This window comes from Epinephelus fuscoguttatus, linkage group LG16, assembly GCF_011397635.1.
Source record: "Epinephelus fuscoguttatus linkage group LG16, E.fuscoguttatus.final_Chr_v1".
Classification (NCBI taxonomy): Eukaryota; Metazoa; Chordata; class Actinopteri; order Perciformes; family Serranidae; genus Epinephelus; species Epinephelus fuscoguttatus.
The window spans coordinates 22,533,747-22,554,527 of record NC_064767.1 but is presented as its reverse complement, the minus strand read 5'-3'; the positions used below and the strand labels follow the sequence as shown (position 1 = coordinate 22,554,527).

The window sequence follows — 20,781 nt, the reverse complement described above, 5'->3', positions numbered from 1 at the left end:
AAAGGAAAAACTATTTTTAATCTACTAAAACACAGGTAGAACAGTGTAAAGTAAACAGCAACCAACACTTAACCTGTGAATTGAAAACAGCTTATGGTAATTTCAGTCTAACCACAGGCAAAAACAATTTAATATTAATAAGACACTCATACCTTTCCACTGCTGCTAGACCTGGACTGTTATGATCCGTTACAAAAGAAACAATAAGTTGTTGGCGAACCACATTTTGTAATTCAATCATTTTGTAATGAAAAAAATCCAACAAATTTAATATTTCAAAAACAAGAAGAAAACCCCAGCTCAATAACAACTTTCTTTAATTTGCTTGTGTGTGAACTGTGAGGGAAACAAAATGCCCGTCAGCGGTGGAATTTTACTGGAGTGGAGTTAAAAGCCAGAAAAACATCAAATCCATGCAACTGCTCTGAAAAGAATCAAATTGCATGTCTAAATTTTGAGGCGGAAAATGACCACATAAGAAATACTTATGTTTCACTTTTCACTGGGGCACACACCACAAAACACAGGAGATTTCAGAACAGAAAAAAATAGTTGCAATGTTTAAAATGTATAAGTGCAAGGATGAGGTCCAAATGAGATTCAACAGTGCTGTTAACAAGGGCAGAATAGAGCCTGAAGACCATCCTCAAACAATTTATCATAATTCATTTCAGTAACAAGGCGAATCATGTTTTGAGAAACATCCAAGACCTAATAAGTAACTGGCACATCTGAGGCGAAAAAAAGAACAACCCTGTCGTAGACCATGGATGTAAGAAATAAAACTCCTCTCTTACAAAATTCCTAGTAAAATGATTTCATCCTTGAGACATTTGTCATGTTCAAGGCATCTGCTGAAGGCCACTCAGACTAAAACACCCTTTATCATAACATGGAGATAATGGATAATAAAACAACTTCCCACTCCATCACCACACAGAGAAGTCTACAGCATGTACCTGTGGACGTGTGCTACTATGTCTTGTGTTACCTCACTTCCCCCTCTATGCACATAAACACTCAGCCTGTTGTAGGTCCATAACTCTACAGAAAGTCTCTGAAAAGAACCCACCACGCTTTGCACATGCTAACTAAACACATCATGTTCTCTCTTTAAATCTCGCTCCACTTGTTATTCCACTGTCAGGATGCTAAGCAGCACAGAGCAGCAGTGTTAACATCACACCACGGCACCCACTGTGATTTGCAATCTGCCCTCCTACACCCCGTAAATCTACTCACCCCTTGCATACAAAGAAGCAGGATTTGTCTCATATGAGCGCGTGAATGCCTGCTCACACATTAAGTTAAGATGAACAGCTTTGCCACCCACTAAATCCCGTGAACCTGGTGTGGTCCAACAACTACTTTTCTTTAAATTATGATGTGCAGAAAACACAGCCTTATACATGCATATTATCTCCTCCTCCTCTCCTGTGATAAAAGTTGTCAAGAATTGCTTGAATAAGCAAAAGATGGAGGGCGAAGACAGACGAGAGGTTTACATTCCTCTCTGCAGCTCAACCTCACAGTCACAACATCATGTGAATGTATCAGTTTATTTCCCACCATAGGTGATTCGTCAACAGCTTGATATAGTTTATTTGACTTATTTTAACTCCTATCTGTGGGCCTTTGTATCTGCTCGCCAGACCAAAACCAACAAAGAAAACATTGTGTGTGTTGGCTACCTGATCAGAGCTCTGCACACTGCGGGTTTTGATTAAACCATAGTCAGGGCCTACTTTTTACAGTGACACACTTTCCTTTTAGTTCAGTACTTTTTAAATTCGAATCCTCTTCAGTGTCTCCGGAGACATTACACTGAAGGTGACCCACATTTACTAGTTAAGCAAATAAAATAGACCAGTGTCTCCATCTTCCTACACTTTCTGAGCCAAGACTGACAGCAGTATCTGCCCCAATATAGATATGTCTGCTTATACAAATAGCAGTGTTTGGAAAAATTGCCGGCCTTTGCTCAGGCACAGCAGTGCAAGATGGGGGAGATATTTTAATTAAGCCCTTCGTTTATTGTTGCAAGACACTGGAAACAAACTTCCTCTGAGATGCAAAGAGTTGGCACTGCTAATGTTTGTGACATCCATGAAGTGCTGGCTTTCCTGTCTGAACCAAACTCCATTAAAAAGGGATTCATGTCTTGCTGTGGAATAGACGCTTTTTGAAGTGGCTTATTGGATGTTGCCATTATGCAAGGTCTGGCTAGACTGCACACTGATTGCAACATAGAAACTCTCTTGCTCCCTCTTTAACACATAACATCTAAGTGGTTCCCCAACTGATTATGCAAAACACAAACACACAGTGTTGGGGAAACAACATTAAAAGCTAGTTTGCCAATGTACTAAAATGTAGTTAAACCACAATCAAATTACAAAATGGGAAGTGATTATAATGACATCCTGACTTCTCATATTGTCATGGGTAGAACTGAACTGGCACTGAATAAAGCGTAGGTGTTTGATTTAGGAATGAGAGCAGGCCAGTCCTCACCTAGGCAGCACAGGGATGTGTTTAAAGAACAGAGTAAGGGGGGATTGTTAGGGTGGAATAAGGAAAATGCTAAACTTTAAGGGAAATTCATAGTATTCAATTAGACATATAGGTTGCAAACCAGAGGTGGCTTTAGTGAAATTGCTGGTGACTGTCATTAAATGATAACCATGGCCAGTGAGCTGTGGCATTGTGCCACACTGCATGAAAAAAAAAAGAAAACCACATCGTGAGAATAACATGAATATGTAGTTTGTAATTAACTACAAAAAACTACAAGTCCCAAAGTACGTATCTCCTGAAAAAGCTCCTGAGATTTGAATGTGGTGTAACTGCAGCCCGACTACTGCAAATTGTAGCCAAACTAGTGATTGAACTACTCCCTTACACTGCAAACACAGTAGGTTACATGCAAGGGCATAGGTTCACATATGGACAGTGTATGTCCCTATCAATATTTTGGGAGGACATACTTGTCCCTACCAATAACTGAGCAAACTACTTTCCATTATTGTCATTCTAACAGTTCTGTGCACAAAATAACGGGACAAATGGCATCTGTTATTGATTCACTTGGGAAAGTGCATTTTATACTTGAATGCAGAATGATCACATATGATATCTGATCAGTAGTATTTTCAGTAAGTATCAGTATCCCACCTCTGATGAAGAGCAACGCAGTGCTGCTTAAACTTTGCCTCATCCAGAGAGAGTCCCAAACAGGGTTCTGTGTCTTTCAGACGGTTTGAAAGGAATACTGCCAAAGCTGCAGACCAATAACACAATGCACCGTGGACTATGGGGCATTACAACTTTTTCTTAAATAGCCTACTGTAACTGAATTCTCAACTTCTCAGAGCACAGATATGTGGGATGTGTTTTGTGCAGAAAGTTTTGAACATGATGCTGAAATATATATTTGAACAATACAGAAAGCCTTACTGCATCATATTCCATTATAGCCTAGTATTGAATTGCCACCTATCACCTGAATGTTGTGATTTCCTTTCCATAAATGAAGACATTTGGTGCATAACACTTCACCAGAATGCAGGAAATGGAGTGTGTGACGCTGAGAGGACCCCAGCTTCATGTGTTCCTACCAATGTTTGAAAGAAACCTATGCCTTTGGTTACATGTCAAATTGTTCCTGTGGACTGGAGGGTGGCTCAGTGAGCTCCTCTAGTCTCCACTGAAATAAGTGGTGTTATGGCGCCACCTAGAGGACCAGAGCAGTGTGCAGCTATGCACCAGCAGAGGGCGCTGTCCAACAAGGTAGCCATTGATCAAACAGCACAAAGCCTTCTCGGGCACCGGAAACCAGGAAGCTTTCACAGCAACATGACATAAACCAAGGCAGTTGTGTTGTGTAACTGCACGTTTTGTAAGTAATGTCTGTCAATATCTCTTCTACTCACGGTTTAATATACCAGACAGCCAACAACGTAGTAGCGTTAACTTCGTCGTGTGAATGTGTATTTGTTGGTGTTTTAACTGATACCGACTCGCTGCCGGTTGCCAACACAGCTGATGATGTTCGGCTCACTGTTAGCTTAGCATGCTAGCCTAGCCACGTAAACAATGGACAGCTGTGGGAGACTTTAAATGTCCCCAATTCACCTTTATGTGAATGTTATAACGGTTTGCCTTACTTCATGTAGTATATTCTTCATATAGACCAGGGATTATAAATATTAATTTCCCCTTTCTAAACCTAAGTTAACTCTTACAGGATAATTAGCTTGAGGTCATATAACCGTTAAGGTAACGACATAGTTAAATTAGTTTAACAGTGAACGAGATTTCTTTGGATTCAGTATTAAGATAACCCACAACAATTAAAGTACAGCCAGGGTTTAGAAGAGACATACATCAGCTGATTGACATTTGAATGACACACTTGACTGACTCTGTTTACAGCTGTATCGCTATGCCTGTAGACGGTTCAGAGGACCAGGTGCCCTCCTCTCTCTCCAGCCCTGCCAGTGCTGCCCTCACCCCGGGAGGGTCTGAGGAAGATGGGGCCACAGGGGGCTCAGCTGTCAACTCTTTCCCTGATAACAGTCAGGGCTCCGAGGCTGCTTCGGCCTATCCTGTCAACACTGGACCTGGGGAGGGCAGCAGTGGTAAGCAATGCAATTCTTGCCCCAAAAGAGACTCATGCTGAACTTCATGAAAAGGTTTGAGCTGTCAAACTGATTCCTGATTAACATAACATTGTATTGTTGTCCATGGTGTGGTGCAGGTGGTAAGAGGTCTGGAGCCTTGCTGCAGATTGACCGACAGCGTATCCAAGCAGCATCTGCCAGTTCTGGGGCTGATGAACTCCAGGGCCTTGGTGTGGCTGTGTATGACCAGGACGTCCTTGAGCAAGGTGTCTTGCAGCAAGTGGACGAGGCAATCCAGGAGGCCAGTCATGCTGCTGCTAAAGCAGAGGCAGAGAAAGAGTACCAGTCTGTGCTCGATGATGTCAGGTAAAGGACAATAACTGCATTAATATAAAGCCCTAAGATGGTTTCCCTTTTAGCAAATATGTGTGCTGTGTTGGAGTATTCCTTTAAATGTCTTACAATTTAAGACTACACAGTCTGAATGATATAAGTATCATTTAGTTTTGTGTTTGATAAAATGTTAAAATCATACTGAGATGCGTGTTTTTCTTTTGGCTTTAAAAATAATTTTTGCTTAGTAGCGGGACTTACCAGTTGTAGCACTTTTGACTTCTGATCAGATGCCAATTAATCATTAAGCTCTGATAAAGAAACTATAAAACAAAGCATATAAAGTTTAACAAGCACATTCAAATCTACAGTATCTTCACAAATGTCTTTTGATTTCAAAATAACAACAAACCTTGAAGGGGTTGATTGATCTTCCTTTTTTTTGTGGTTTGTGTTTCAGGTCCGTCACAGCATCTCTGAAACAAATAAACAAGATTATTGAGCAGCTGTCTCCCTATGCTGCCTCCAGCAAAGATATCAGTAGGAAGATTGAATCTGTCAAACGACAGAAAGAAAATAAGGTAAAATGCTAAATATGACAAACTTTTTGATTAAACTTGTAGATTTACATGATAATGTCACATTAACATAACATTGATAGTTACTGTTGAAATGATGACAACACCTTTTAATTCAGGAGAAACAGCTGAAGAAAGTCAAAGCCAAACAAAAGCGACTTCAGGCCATTCTGGGAGGAGAGGATGTTGCAAGGGTGGAGGCTGAGCTTCTGGCAGAGGGTGATGATGAAGAGGAAGGTAAGGTGTCTTTTAACCTGTGACTCCCTTCAGTGTACATACAGAAAGCAGTTTCCACTCATTAATGAGGGGATTTAATACGTAAAGTCACATGAGGCGTAAATGTGGCGGTCCCCTGCTTTTTATAGATGATGTGAAACCAGGGTCATGTTCATCACTGCCCAAAGTGTAACAAAACAAAGCAGAAATGGAAACAATGCAAAGCATTCATACCAGTTGCAGTTACGGTGGCCAAGAAGGCTATTCTGTGGCATTTCTTATTTAAGGAATTGTCAGAGATGATTGTAAGCAAAGGCTTGAATAAATATCGGGTGTTTAAAAATAAACTCTACAGTGCCGTGATGACTGACGATGTTCATATATGTTATATCTTCAGCAGATATCACCCTGACACACCCACCAATTTATATGTCAAACATTTTGAAAGATGAGCTGTAATTGGAAGACTGTCACAAATTTGTGCAAAAATATTTTTTCACTTAACTCTCCTTGGGTGTTTTTCTTGCAACAGCTGCTGGCTCCTCATCAATGGGTGTGTCAGAAGTGACAACCAGTACACCTACTGTCTAGGAGACCCATAATATACAACACTAATCTCTCCCAAACAGCTGTCAATAGACATTTGACATTTGTGTAATATTGTCTAAAAAAAGGACACAGAACTGCATTAATTTGTTACTGTAATAATTTTTACTCACACTTTGCTTCATGATGTCTAACACATAACCAGTTCTGTTTGACACGGACATTATGCTGTGTTTTGGTAGAGCTGAACATGTACTGCATAGAAACCAACTCGACAACAAACATGGTTGTGGCTATGTAGCTGAAAAGCAGTTTTGCAGCCAAATGCCATTCAGTGCTGATTTAACCTTCTTAAGAAAATTCCTGATCAGTTCATTGTTCATCAAACAAATGTTGATATAGCTGCACACATGAAGTAAACTCCACACTGTGGAGTTTTCGTGTAAACAAAAGCAGTTAGGTTTTACATGTAGTGTTTTTTTTTTAACAAAGTGTATTGTGTGCATTCTTAAGGCCTAATAAATGTGATCATTATATTTCCTTCCTTTCAGCTCAAACACTTGAAACAAAAAACAAAACAAAAAAAGACAAAAAAAAAAGTCTGTTCAAACTTGATTGCACATATGCGTCTTCATACACGTGTGTGCACAAGACACAAACAAAACAGGGACCTGCTGATAAAAGCACCGCTCCATAATGCTGCTAGTGGTTATCTCAACAGTTCTAACCCTGCCTGATGTGTGTGTTGTACCAGAAGCCGGGCCGTCCACACTGGGCAGCATGCTCATGCCCGCTCAGGAGACTGAATGGGAGGAGTTAATCCGGAAAGGTCACATGACTCCTTTTGGAACCCGAATCCCGCAGAAGGAGGAAAAAAAGGAGCCTCGAAAAGTTATGCTTGCTGAGAACTCTGCCTTCGACCTGTACTTGGCGGACCAGGCCAAGATTGCTACTGAGAGGAAGAGACTCCCTCTTCTTAAGAAGAAGATGAGCTCCGGACTCAGCCCTGGTGTAGAGGCCAGGGGGAAAACCAACAAAAAAGTTTCCTCTTCCAAGGATAAAAAAATGAAGAAGCGTATGCGAAAACTCCAGATAACTGCTCTAAAGGCCCATCCTAAGGCTCGGCCCAAGATTGAGCCACAGCTCCCTAAGCCAAAGAAGAAGTGTCACATTGAGGGAGAGGAGACGGACAGCGAGGAGTCAGAATACCTGCCCAGTGACGAAGGCATAGATCCTGACCAGGAGGAAAGAGAAGCCATGGAGGAGGGCTTTGGGGAGGATGATGATGAGGAATATGAGTTGAAACCATACAAGCAAAAAAGTGAGAAGAAAGCGAGGAAGAAAATAAAGAAAAGAGAGGAGAGCGAGGAAGAATACTACCCTGAGAGTTCAGATGGAGAGGAGGGCGTGAAGGGCAAAAACAAGAAAAACAAAGATGACGGAGATGTGAAATACTACAGACAGAGAATAAGGTATGATCATCTACTTCCTGCTGTAAACTTATATAAATGATTGGTTATGTTGCCCCCCAGTTTTGTTATTTATTTACAGTCTGTGAACAGTAGATTTTTTCTTGGAGTTATGGTTGGATGCAAAGGTGCCGAAAGTTTTCATCAGCAAGTCTTCTTCTAAAGAGAATGCATACATCGGCGCCTGTAAATGACATGCTCAACAAACACCAGATTTAGCCTTTAACTTTGCATCACATTTGCAATGGCAGTGGTGCAAATGTGCTATTGTTATTCCCTTTAGTTAAGGAGAAAAGCAGTCGCTTTCTGCTGGCTCCATAGTGCAGAAGGAGAGTTAATCCCAGATGAGATTGGCAGCTGTTTCTTGACTAAGCAAATTCACTCCCTGCTCTTCTTCTCTCTCTGCTCTCACACTGGCCTAATTATCCTCCTGCACATGGTTTTATACACTCACTCACTCTAATGCTCAAATTAATGGAAGAGCAGCCCTAATGAGATTTCATATTTATAGCTGCCAAATAAATTGTGTTGGCATGTGTCCTTTTTCTACACTACAGTGATTGAATGTCAATTCAACAGCATAGACACAGCATGGATGGTGAGGCTAGCTTATATGAGGAATGATATTATTAGAGCAGGCGGTATTTGTAGTTGGGTGGGGGGGTTGGAGTGGGGGCAGAAAAGTGTAATTAACTGAACCAATGCTTAGTCTTGACTTAATTAGAGAGTGTGGTCTCCCAGGCCCAGCTAAAGGACCAGTTTCATGGCAGGGTGACAGGACCAGGCCCAAATGAAGATGGATTCTTATCCTCTCCACCTCACACCTTTCTGGGGAACTCGCACTACTAATTGTCTGTATCAATCTTCATTTGCTGCGCGACGACTGTGCCTCTAACTGCCCTCTCTCCTGCACCATTAAAATTGTTCTCCTTTACATTTCCCTTTTTGCTGTAGATGTTTCACTGCTCAAGGGAAATACCCACAACTCAAAACATTTGCTATCCATACACCTTTGTAGGCAAGTCTTAAAATAAATCAGTGGGTGCAAGAAGTGCAAATGGCATATCCATACATTCGGTATACCTGCTCACCCTGTTTCTGGGTTCGAGCTGTGGGGTACACAGGTCACTAGTCTATCACAGAGCTAATGCCAGAGACAGATCCATCATGAAACTGAATTCATTTGAAATATCTCTCACTTTATCAAGCTTGGATTACCAAATAATGTCAATGTTCGCACGTATAGCACAATGTCAATCACTTGAAGTTAAGACTAAAATATTGTCACTCAACGCTGAAGAACTGACAGCGAACGATGTCAGCTTGAAGATGAGGCAGGTCTTTGTTCTTTGACTTCTCCTTCAGCGAGTTGTGTTCACTAGTATTGACTGAAGTCCACCCAAGAGCTTCACAGTAAAATAGAGAACCATTTTTTAACCGCTGGTTTTACTCTATTATTATGTACTCATTCTCCCGCCAGGAGGTGGAAGCGACAGCGTCTTCGAGAAAGAGAGGAGAAGAGAGAAAGAGGCGAGTTTACAGACGACAGTGATGAAGAATTTGATGAAGGCTTCAAAGTGCCTGGTTTCCTCTGGAAAAAACTTTACAAGTAAGTTCAATGTCCAACATTGGGAATTATCTAATATCCTCACTGTCGGTCACAGATGTTTATAACTGCCAATTAACAAAGTGATAGGATGTGACTAATAGCTAAACAGTTTGTGTATGAAAAATATCTGTGTACTTTCTCTGGTGTCTTGGTCTATGACGCACCCTCTGCTTCCAGGAACCTTTGCCCAGAAATGTAATGATTAATCAGAGATTATTTGATCAAGACATTATAAAAGTGAGTCACTTAATGCTGCTATAGCTCAAAAGCTTTCATTAGAAAGTCATTTGTTGTTTCAAAAGACTTTTAAGCTTTAACTAGCAGGGACTGACACTTACTGGCAAGCATAATTGTACCAGATTTCAATTGAAATACAGCGTAAATACCAGACCACCCTGTCATGTGAGCACTTCAGTGTCCACAGTTGCCATCATGCACAGGTGTTGTTAGTTTTTACATATGTGTATATCACATCGTCAGGTACCAGCAGACAGGTGTGCGGTGGATGTGGGAACTCCACTGTCAGCAGGCAGGTGGCATCCTGGGAGATGAGATGGGATTGGGCAAAACCATCCAGATCATCAGCTTCCTGGCTGGACTGAGCTACAGCAAACTGAGGACGAGAGGATCCAACTACAGGTAAACACACACACACACACACACACACACACACACACACACACACACACACACACACACAACAACAACAACAACAAACTGTGACCAGAGACTGTGTGTCTGTATGGTATGAATATTTGATTAGGGGGATTTCTGCTTGAGAGTGTTCATCTGAATTATTAAACATGTTTCAATTATCAGACTCTTCACTTTCTTACTGCAGACATCAGAGAAAACACTGACACTCTGTTTGTGTGTGTGTTTGCGTGCTTGAGAGAGAGAGTGTGTTAGAGTAAAGTGAGCATTTTCATGAACTCTTATAATGAATTTCAGACTCATGAGCAGCAGTGTCACAACAAATCAACCGTGGAAAATGTGACGCAGTGGAAGTGATAATCTGGTTTTACTGCACAAACGACACACATGCATTTAGGAGGTGGATGGTCAATACTCTGTCTACTATAGACGCCCACAAATTGATTGCTTGCAAACTCAATTATGGCCAAGTATCAATAGCTTCCACCAGGCAGAGGTTCATACCAGCCCATTAGTGTATCTTTATGCGTGCGTGTGTGCGTCTGTGTTTGACAAAGCACTTGTAAATCTTCACAAAGAAGCTGAGCGTGTGTCCATGCACCTTCTTAGATTCATTCACAGAGAGTTTATGGGGCAGTGGAGGTAAATGTACATTATTGTACACAGGCACTCGGCTCTCTCTGTTTACCTTATTCTTGAATGCATGACACATTTGACACATCCATGACACATTTGACAATGTTCCAAAATTTGGTGTAGAAATGATGACTTTAATTTGCTAATGAAATTTGCTGAGGTTATCCAAATTTAAATGAACCCTGAATTCCCTTGTTACCTATCTTTATCACAGGTTTGCAGTTAAACACCTCTGTACTGTGTGTTTGGTTGTAGGTATGTTGGTCTGGGTCCGACAGTCATCGTGTGCCCGGCCACAGTCATGCACCAGTGGGTAAAGGAGTTCCACACCTGGTGGCCTCCTTTCAGAGTGGCTGTTCTGCATGAAACCGGCTCGTTCACCAGCAACAAGGTAATTATGTGTTCGTGTGTGTTTGATTTTCATATTCCTAATTTAGTTAGAAAGTTTTCTACAGGGTCTATTTTTCCTCTGGGGGGCACTAGAGGTCTGTTTATGCAGCATTATCTCCTAACCTTCTCCCCTCTTCACCTCTCTCCTCAAACCATATTAAAGTAGATGCCCTACTTCGACACTCAAGCTACCAGAGATGGTAAGGAATTGCACTGACAAAAACCTGTACTGATCATGTTTTTTTGTCCTCTGTTGCAGCAAAAGCTTATTCCAGAGATAGCGGCGTGTCATGGGATCTTGATAACCTCATATTCAGCTGTGAGGAATATGCAAGACATCTTGCAGCGCTATGATTGGCACTATATTATACTGGATGAGGGCCATAAGATCAGGAATCCAAATGCTGGAGTTACCACTGCCTGCAAACAGGTATTGTTTCAAACACAGACACATTCATGAGCACACACATTTGTACCACAACACTTAGAGCATGCAAACAGTAACGACCTTTACATGTAAATACATTTAAAGTTGAAAAAGTAATACATGCCTTTTCATCTGTGTCAGTTATCAAGGTTCCTCCCTTTCCACACTCCTACCATTAGAATATGTCGTTTACACCATTTATACTTAGAACAATAATAAGTATGCTAGGACATCATTAGGAATATATATAACATACATTCTTTCCTCCTCCTCTCTAGTTTCGCACTCCCCACAGGTTCATCCTGTCAGGCTCTCCCATGCAGAACAACTTGAAGGAGCTGTGGTCTCTGTTTGACTTTGTCTTCCCCGGTAAACTGGGGACATTACCCGTCTTTATGGAGCAGTTCTCTGTGCCGATCACCATGGGAGGATACAGTAACGCCTCGCCTGTACAGGTACTGGAACACACGCAAATGCACAGTCAGGATTTGTTAGGCTCTGCATCTCATTTTTGAACGACAAAGACTAGTTGTATGATAAATCCATTAAGAAATGTCCCCCTATTTTAGACTTGGGACACATTTTTAGAAGTTAAGAGCAAAGCAGAAGCAGGTGCAAAGACTGAGCATGAAGTTGTCATTGTGCTTTATCTTGTACTTTGGGTTTTATAATTCTATAATTGATCATTTTCATTTCAAATTAAAACAAAGTAGATTAACAATGTTTAAAAAATAGAATAGGATAACACAAAAGGTTATAATGCTTATTTCATTTATGGATTGAAGTTAATGAAAAGAGAAGACAAGGATGCATAGCATACATACAACAACCCGATAAGCAAACCTATAACTGTAGCATAGTGAGGGAGTGATGGAGGGCTAAAGTGTCACTTGACAGCACTAGCAACACACACACATGTAGGCCCAATTTTGGAGAGCTAGATGGAGGCAAGTCAGAAGGAGAGATTGTAGAGCAACAGAGCCATTAAGTGCAGAGCAGGATAATGTAGGTCCATGCAAAGGAACTTCAGTACATCCCTAGTGTGTGTGAGAGAGAGGGAAGGGCTAAAGTGGAGAGCCAGTGAGCTAAATTGTAGCCCTTTGTCATTAGTGCTCAATCGTTAATAACCCACTGACTGTATGGATTTAATTATTTAAGCTGGCTATTGATGCTTCTTCCGCTGTCGATAATAAAAACCTTTACTAATTATTAATGTTATTAAATGGTCAGAGAGGGCTAAGCTCTGCTGCCTTATCCTCCTCTCGAAATTCTCAGAACAGCAGATCAGGCCCTCGGCTGATGTTCATGTGCATGCACAACTAGATGTATGTAAGAACATATACAGAATGGGGTGGGGCTGGATGTGGATGCAGGATCCATTACTGAAGCATGCGTTTGCATCCCCATGTGAATCCACTCAGCAGCTTGTGCAGAGATCACTGGATCATCTGCTGCCCTGCTCTTCTTCTTTTCCACTCTGACCTCCATTGAGCCTTAAATCTCTCCATGATATTGTCCCCTCCGGCTTTGCCGAGGGTGTCTTTGATCCCTCTGCGGACCCCCACTGAGTTAATGTTTAAAAGGCTAAATGGCCTTTAGCACTGACTCTGGATGAGGTGTAGCAGGGCATTTTGCAGCGGGGCTTGTAGTGCAGGGTGGGACCGAAGCTCCCCCTCCGCTTCCAATGGAGCTGGCGAGTAGTACTGATGAAAGAAGAGGGCTCTGTCCCTCGAGACCAACAGCACTCTGATCAATGCTTAATGGCTCGTGCTACTGAAAGGGACAGCAACACAAGGGAGGTGATGAGAGAGCGCTAAAACAACAATCATGCCTCAGGAAACATCCACAGTGACAGGTGGGATCGTGGATGCGGTTGCTTGACACTCTGTTACTATTGTTTTAAAGCAGTTTGTTTGTGTTGTTTTTCAGGTCCAAACAGCATTTAAGTGCGCATGCGTGCTGAGAGACACTATAAATCCTTACCTGCTCAGAAGAATGAAAGCAGACGTCAAGGCCAACCTCTCCTTACCTGACAAAAATGAACAGGTATTCATCATACTAAGACATTTGACCCTGTTCTGTCTAAGTATTGAACAGCCTCTCACGCCTGCTTCTCTTAACTGGGGAGGTGTTTATCTGATTGGATGTGACTGTATGTGCCACGTCTAAGGAGTATTTGATGAATGTGCATGGCCCTTGTCAGGTGAAGCCAGCTAATAAAGTCCTGGTAAAGTAAAAGGAGCAGGTATTCATTAAGGTGGCTGGTCCCTGGTCTGTCCATGCGGCTGACGCTGGTTGACTCCTCAGTCCACTTCAGCTCATTAAGTCAGTCCCTGGGGACAGCAGTGGCTCCAAAAACACGTTGCTTCCCTCTAATTTCTCTTCACACACACTGCACTTCATCAAGGGGCTTTAAAGCAGATGTTCACTGCTTAGTACACACTCTTACACTTGTCTGTGTGTGTGTGTTTTTGTATGTTTGTGTGTGTGTGTAGGTTCTGTTTTGCAGATTAACAGAGGACCAGCGGCAGGTTTATCAGACCTTCCTAGATTCCAAAGAGGTCTACCAGATACTTAACGGGGACATGCAGGTAAGCCTCCCTTTCATAGTTGAAGTGGGTTCACGGTGTTTGTTTTATGCTTCCTCCATTTGGGCTCTTTGCGTTGACCCACGCTACATTATGAGGAAAAGAAGAGCAAAACTCTCAGTCAAGGAGAAGACTTCCAGGAACCGGACTTGCCTTATTCATTATTTAACCTCCTAATTGATGAATATCAGTTCACCTCTCTCACTCACAGGCATTTGTGTGTATTTTTATGCACTCCTTTACACTTAAAGAACAACACCTTGAAGTAGCATCGGTGGAATTAAATGTAAATTTTGTTAAACCCCTAATAGCTTGACTTTAGTATTCTTTAAGATGCTCTCTTTAAGGAAGCTGTGCAGTGTCTTCTCACATTAGCTAGACCCTTGAGAGAGAGACTCGACCATTTATCACCACTGACCAAATGGACGTGGTTGGAGAGCCAGGGGTGACCACAGCAGATTGTGCGCGCGTACACACACAAACACACACACACACACACATGCTCTTATAGACATATTCAGTGGTCACTCTTGGTCCATTAACCACCATTACTAATGCAGTGACCATTGGGCCTTCATCAAGAAACACGGCCTTTATTGTCCGTAAATAAATTATGTAACTAATTCTTGTAGACTAAAGTAAATTTGTTTATTTGTTTAAAGGGGCACCGCTGTAAAATGCTGTAAATATACCAAGCTTTGTGTTTTTTTTTACCAGGTTTGTCACCTGGCACCAACTCTTCGTTCATGAAACTAACGGTATTTAAAAATGTTCCTTTTTTGTGCTGTTTAGGTGTTCTCTGGTTTGATAGCTCTACGCAAGATCTGTAACCACCCCGACCTTTTCTCGGGCGGCCCTCGGATACTGAGGGGAATCCCAGAGGACCAGCTAACTAAGGAGGAACACTTTGGCTATTGGAAACGCTCGGGCAAGCTGATCGTGGTGGAGTCTCTGCTGCGACTCTGGTTCAAACAGGGCCACAGAGTCCTGCTCTTCACTCAGTCAAGACAGGTGAGGAACAAGTTGTTCTGGCTTTTTTGTTTGCCCATCAATCCCTTTGCTAAAATAGCTGTTAATATGTAGACTGTTTCAAACCTGACAACATAAACAAAGTCCCTTTGTATTTTCTATTGGAGTGTTTGTTAAGGCAGCAGCTGACAGCAAGTAAACAGGGACAAATGCTGTTGTCCAAGCAACAGATAGCAATGAAATGGATATTTTTTGAGAATGGCTTGTATAGCTTCTTTACAGTCGCGTAACTGTAATTACCCACAAAATTCAGATGGGGGACAGGAACTGATGAATCTATATACTGTGTGAACTAGATATACAGGAAAGGGACTACATAAAAGGTCTGGATGACCTCGTCTTCTAGACCTCCTGACGTTACTAACATTACACAGTGAGCCGATGAAATGTACAAGAGTCAAGTAGACTGTAACTAAATAGTGTGCCACAACTGAAACAACTGCTCTCTTTTTGGCTGGTTTAGTAATTGCTTGAGTATACCTGTCTTTTATATCTTAACCTGTGCATGGATGCACTGCTGTCAGACTAATGTTACAAGCTAATGTTAGCTAACTTTTCTGTGCTATTTTCTACCTAACGGATCAACCGTTTCCAGTGGTCCGGTGAAATGCTGTTAAAAATCTGGGTTGTGGCTAAAAACACGGGGAAGTTGTCACAGTACATTGTAACAGCATCTCACTCGAGGCATGTTTAACACAACACTTCATGTTTATGTTTGAGATTAGTTTACTCTGCTCCTCTAGACCGAAGATGGGGGTTTTTGAACGTCATCTGCCGCTGTTTTTCAGTGACATGTTTTTTCCTTCTCCCCTTTACCCCTACTATTTTTTGGAATCAAAGTAGCCTTTGTTTTTCCCCAGTTTAATCGGTAGGAACAGCCATAAAGAGCACAAATCATAGGCATTTGTGCAGTGTTGGTGGTCCTTGCCTCCAGTTGCCTACCCACTATTTGGACAGCACACCTGTGTCTGACATCATATGCAAAAAAGCTATAAATGCACTCTGATTAATTTTTGTTTAGGCTACACATGCCATTTCTTTCCTGCTTTAAATTGGGGCTGGGCAATATATCAATATTAAATAGACTGCGTGATATGAGACTAGATATTGTATTAGATTTTGTACACCATTATATCGTTACTGCTGTTCCTGCTTTTAAAACCTGCATTAAAGTGATGTCATTTACTGAACTTAGCGGACTGTTCTAGCTGCTTTGCTGTTTTGCCTTTACTTATTTAGTTTTAATATCCACATTACTGTTGTGTAAATATTTGGTGGAAGCACAAATAGTAAACTAAATATATTCACAGTATTGATAAAAGTATTTGGTCAGAAATATTGTAATTACTGATTTTCACCCACTCCTACTTCAAATTAATATCCTAAATTGTCATGCCACTTGTAAATGTTGTCTCTTTATTTGCTGCTGGCTAGCGGTGTGTGTGTGTGTGTGTGTGTGTATATGTGTGTGAGAGAGAGAGAGAGAGAGAGAGAGAGAGAGAGAGAGAGTGTGTATGTAAGCGAGGCCCCAGCTGTTGTAGTCAATACCAATGAGATTATACCTCAGAGGGAACCTGAGACCCTCCCTGTCGGTATCTCTGTCCATGTAATATTAATCTCTCTAATCCTTTTAGAGATAATCCAACCCTCAGCCCTTCTTTTTCTCTTTATGTTTCTCTCCTCGTCTGCCTTTTTCCTCACTGTCTCTTTGGCGTCTTTATCTCCTCTCCAGATGTTGGACATCTTGGAGGTATTCACGATGGAGAATAACTACTCATACCTGAAAATGGACGGCACTACCACAATAGCTTCCCGACAGCCCCTCATCGCTCGCTACAACGAGGTAAGGATTATTCATCCCTAATGGCTCTAAGTGTTTCCCATGAAAATCCTGTCCTGAGGGACGGGATGCTTCAGTTGAACCCTGCGCACCCTGAGGTGGAAACGCTAATTGATGACAATCTGTTGTTCGGAATGTGTGTGTGCTCAGATTACCAGTAACGAAAGTCAAGTTTAGATTAAGCTGTTTGATTCTCTTTAAATAGGCTTTAGTTTAAGAGAACAGGATGTTATGGCCTCAGAATTATCTAATGTAATTTGTTTATATGATTATACCCCAAGTTTAAAATGCGGACAAGATGTTTGTTAATCACTGACATTATTTTCTTACAGGACAAATCCATTTTTATCTTCTTGTTGACCACTAAAGTTGGAGGTCTGGGAGTCAATCTGACTGGAGCCAATAGAGTCATCATCTATGACCCAGACTGGAACCCCAGTACTGACACACAGGTTAGACAGATACACACACTCAGTAGTACAAATAAAACATTTAGACCGCGCATTATTTCTCAGGGGAGTTATTATTCTACATGTGTTATTTGCATCTTTAAATTACCTACATTTCCAGTTGCAGCTTTTCCTGCGTCTCCCTATTTTTTCCTTGTGTACTTTAAGTCTAAAAACCTTGACTGTGTGTTTCAGATTATTTACTTAATCATTAATTTGAATATATTGTGTTTTTTATAGGCTCGGGAGCGAGCATGGAGAATCGGTCAGACGCAGCAAGTGACAGTCTACAGACTGCTGACTGCAGGGACCATTGAGGAGAAAATCTACCACAGGTCAGATTGCTGTTTTTCTTTTTACGTTCAGCCCGAAGCACTTCACACACACACGCAATATTCAATCACAGAACTCAATTAAAAAGAGGTTTTAAAAAAAACAAACTGGCTTTTGTGTTTTCTTTAACGCAGTCTCGCATTTTAGTTATCTTTCACATGTTCGTGAATAGTGGTAATGACATGACTAATTGCTCACATCACTGCTGTATTACTACCTGCACTATCCCAGTTCTCAGTAATTGAAAAGCTTTCCTGCATTATTAAATGGCCAATCTAGGACTTCTAAACTGTTGCTCTGTTTGGCTTGGGTCTGCAAAGTGCTCTAAAAAAGCAAGTTGGAAGAACTGCGGGGATTCTATTTTGATACATACAGTAGTGCGGTTAACTAATTTTCTCATCCATCAGCCAGACTACTCTGTGGTGACAGATGATCGGGGGTTGCCTGCTGAGGTAAAATAACAAATTACACACGCATATCTAATTCTGTATTTTGTAATTCAGGCAAATCTTCAAACAGTTTCTGACCAACCGCGTTCTGAAGGACCCCAAACAAAGACGGTTCTTCAAGTCGAATGACATTTATGAGCTCTTCACTCTGGCTGACCCCGATGGAGCTCAGGGAACAGAGACCAGTGCCATATTTGCAGGTCTGCACATTTTTCTTGTTTGTCTTTTATTTTGAAATGTTTTATTGTCCAATTATTAAATTATCTGAATCTCTTTTAAAGATAAGTTTCTAATAATTGACCTAACGGGTTCTGATTGTCATACAGGTACAGGCTCTGATGTCAAGGCACCTAAGAAGCTTCAGAGGCCAAGGCCATCACACACGGTAAACCATAGCAGCAATAAACACAAACACTCCTCGGCAAACCAGAATGAAACCGGTGCAGACAGCCGACAGTCTGCAGCAAACATTCCTACATTAAGAGATGGAAACACTTCTCAGCGCAGTAAAAACTCTCCGGGTAAACCAAATGGCCTGACAGACAGTCAAAGCACCGACCGAAATGGTCTGGATGCAGAGCCAAATATTTCAGCAAATACACAGCGTACAGGACAAAATAACAGAGACTGGGACGCAGCCAAGCCAGCAGTTAAAAACTCAAACTCATCCAGTTCTCACCAACACACAGACAAAGACTCTGCCCTGACAAGCCCACAGAAACACAGGGAAAAGAGGAAGCACTGTGACTCAGCTGACTCGGACAAACACAAACATAAGAGGCATAAACACTCCAAAGATTCTCGGTTTGAAGGCCATCGCATCTCTCATTTGGTGAAGAAAAAGACCTATGAGAAAGCGGAGGATGAAGATGAGGCACAGAAGAAATCAGACGATTACGTTTTGGCAAAGCTCTTCAAAAAATCTGGTAGGCTTTTTGTGCATAAACCCCCTCAGCCTTGTCAGACATAGCTTATTTGGAAATTCTTGCAAAACAATAAACTGCTTTGTTGACTCTTTTTTTCTTCAGGTATCCACAGTGTGATGCAGCATGACACCATCATGGAGTCCTCTAACCCTGACTATGTTCTAGTGGAGGCAGAAGCTAATAGGGTGGCTAAAGATGCCCTGAAAGCACTTAAGGTTTCTCGCCAGCAGTGTAGGCTGGTCTTAAATAGACCCCCTCCTCCACCTGCAAGGTACACAGTCTCACTGACACACTTAGGTTTGTTTAGAGCTCCACCTATGTGAACCAAACATCTCAGTCTATCCCTTGTCCGCTCTTTCAGGAAACGGTTTGGACAAAAGAATAATTCTCTCCTGGTTGCACCTTCTGTTCAATCTGCCGCCAATCCAGGCAAATGCAAGGTAACAGCAGTGTTATTATGAACAAATAGATGGTTTGGCATTTGTTAAGAATTTGTGATGAAATTTTGTGTCATCTGCTTCTCTCTTTAGGATGCTGCTATTGTAAAGAAGTCTGTGTCAAAGAAGCCTGGTTCGGGCGCTCATTTCAGCGGAGAAGGGATGGAAGGTGACTCAGCCTCCGCCCCACTCTCCTCCTCCTCCCTGCTGGCCAAGATGAAAGCCCGGAATCACCTCAGCATGCCCTCCAGCCAGAGAGAAGACACAGAAGAAGAGGAGGACAGCTCCGGGGCTCCAGTAAGGAGCTCCCCCCCGGCTCCGCCCACGGAGCATGACGAGCTGTTGGTGGATGTGCGCAACTTCATAGCCTTCCAGGCCAATGTGGACGGACAGGCTACCACCCAGGAAGTGCTGGAGTATTTCAAACCAAGACTGACTGAGAGTCAGGCGCCTGTTTTCAGAGAGCTGCTCAGGAGCATCTGTGACTTCCAGAGGACGTCTGGTCAGGAGGGCATGTGGAGACTGAAGGAGAGCTTCCGCTGAGTGAAAGCGGAACAAAGACTTAACTGTATGCAGATTTTAATACTTGTCAGTTATGAGTCTGTCGAGATTAAGCCAACAACTTCTTATTGTTTACTTGTCTTTCTTTATTCTTAGTTTATTCTGTCAAATTGAGATATCTGTCTGACAAAAATACATCAGAGATAGACGGTAGATTGCATCAGCTATTGAAAGCCCATACTGTAGGAATGCCATTTTAGCAGATAAACTCATATTATTATCAGTTAAAGAAGTCTAAGTCTGTCGCACTGTTTGTTTGAGATTTGGGCTTGTCCACGTGTTGTTGCTTCTGTCCTGTTGATTGATCGTCCCTGGTTATACTTGAATTCACTGGTTTTGTATTGGCCAGAAAGTTAAAACTGTATAACCCCGAGTAATGACTTACTCTGAGATGTGTTTTATGCTTTCAGTTTGTCTCACTTGTCACATTTCTATGAAATTTAATAGGGGAGTAAGTGTGTCATTTTGTAAATATGACCAAATCACCACCGGGTTTGGTGGGTTTTGTGATGACTGACTTTTCTTAAACTGTGACCTACCTCTGATTATTTGTGGAAAAAATGGCAAAAAGCAGTAATTTAGCTGCTTTGTTTTATATAAATAAAAGAATATTGATGCTGTCTTGCATTAATTGTAAGAAATAAACCTCTTAAGCTGATTGTTTTTTTCCTAGTTTGGTTATTTAAACA

The 20,781-nt window shown here is 41.7% G+C and overlaps 1 protein-coding gene across 2 annotated transcripts; it reads left to right on the top strand.

The window, feature by feature from the left end:
• Positions 1–3,831: 3,831 nt before the first annotated feature.
• Positions 3,832–20,750, top strand: ercc6 (excision repair cross-complementation group 6). Of its 2 annotated transcripts, none has more exons than XM_049599579.1 (22): positions 3,832–3,898; positions 4,435–4,640; positions 4,760–4,988; positions 5,416–5,536; positions 5,653–5,770; positions 7,053–7,767; positions 9,245–9,373; positions 9,854–10,012; positions 10,919–11,054; positions 11,313–11,483; positions 11,759–11,935; positions 13,410–13,526; positions 13,976–14,071; positions 14,861–15,079; positions 16,830–16,940; positions 17,270–17,389; positions 17,627–17,721; positions 18,223–18,368; positions 18,495–19,094; positions 19,197–19,365; positions 19,456–19,534; positions 19,625–20,750. In XM_049599579.1, exons 2-22 carry the CDS (start codon positions 4,445–4,447, stop codon positions 20,072–20,074), a joined length of 4,353 nt encoding a protein of 1,450 aa, XP_049455536.1. In that variant the 5' UTR covers positions 3,832–3,898; positions 4,435–4,444; the 3' UTR covers positions 20,075–20,750. The 2 variants fall into 2 exon arrangements, with proteins under 2 accessions (XP_049455536.1, XP_049455535.1); XM_049599578.1 differs by having other exon boundaries at positions 7,050–7,767.
• Positions 20,751–20,781: the final 31 nt, after the last annotated feature.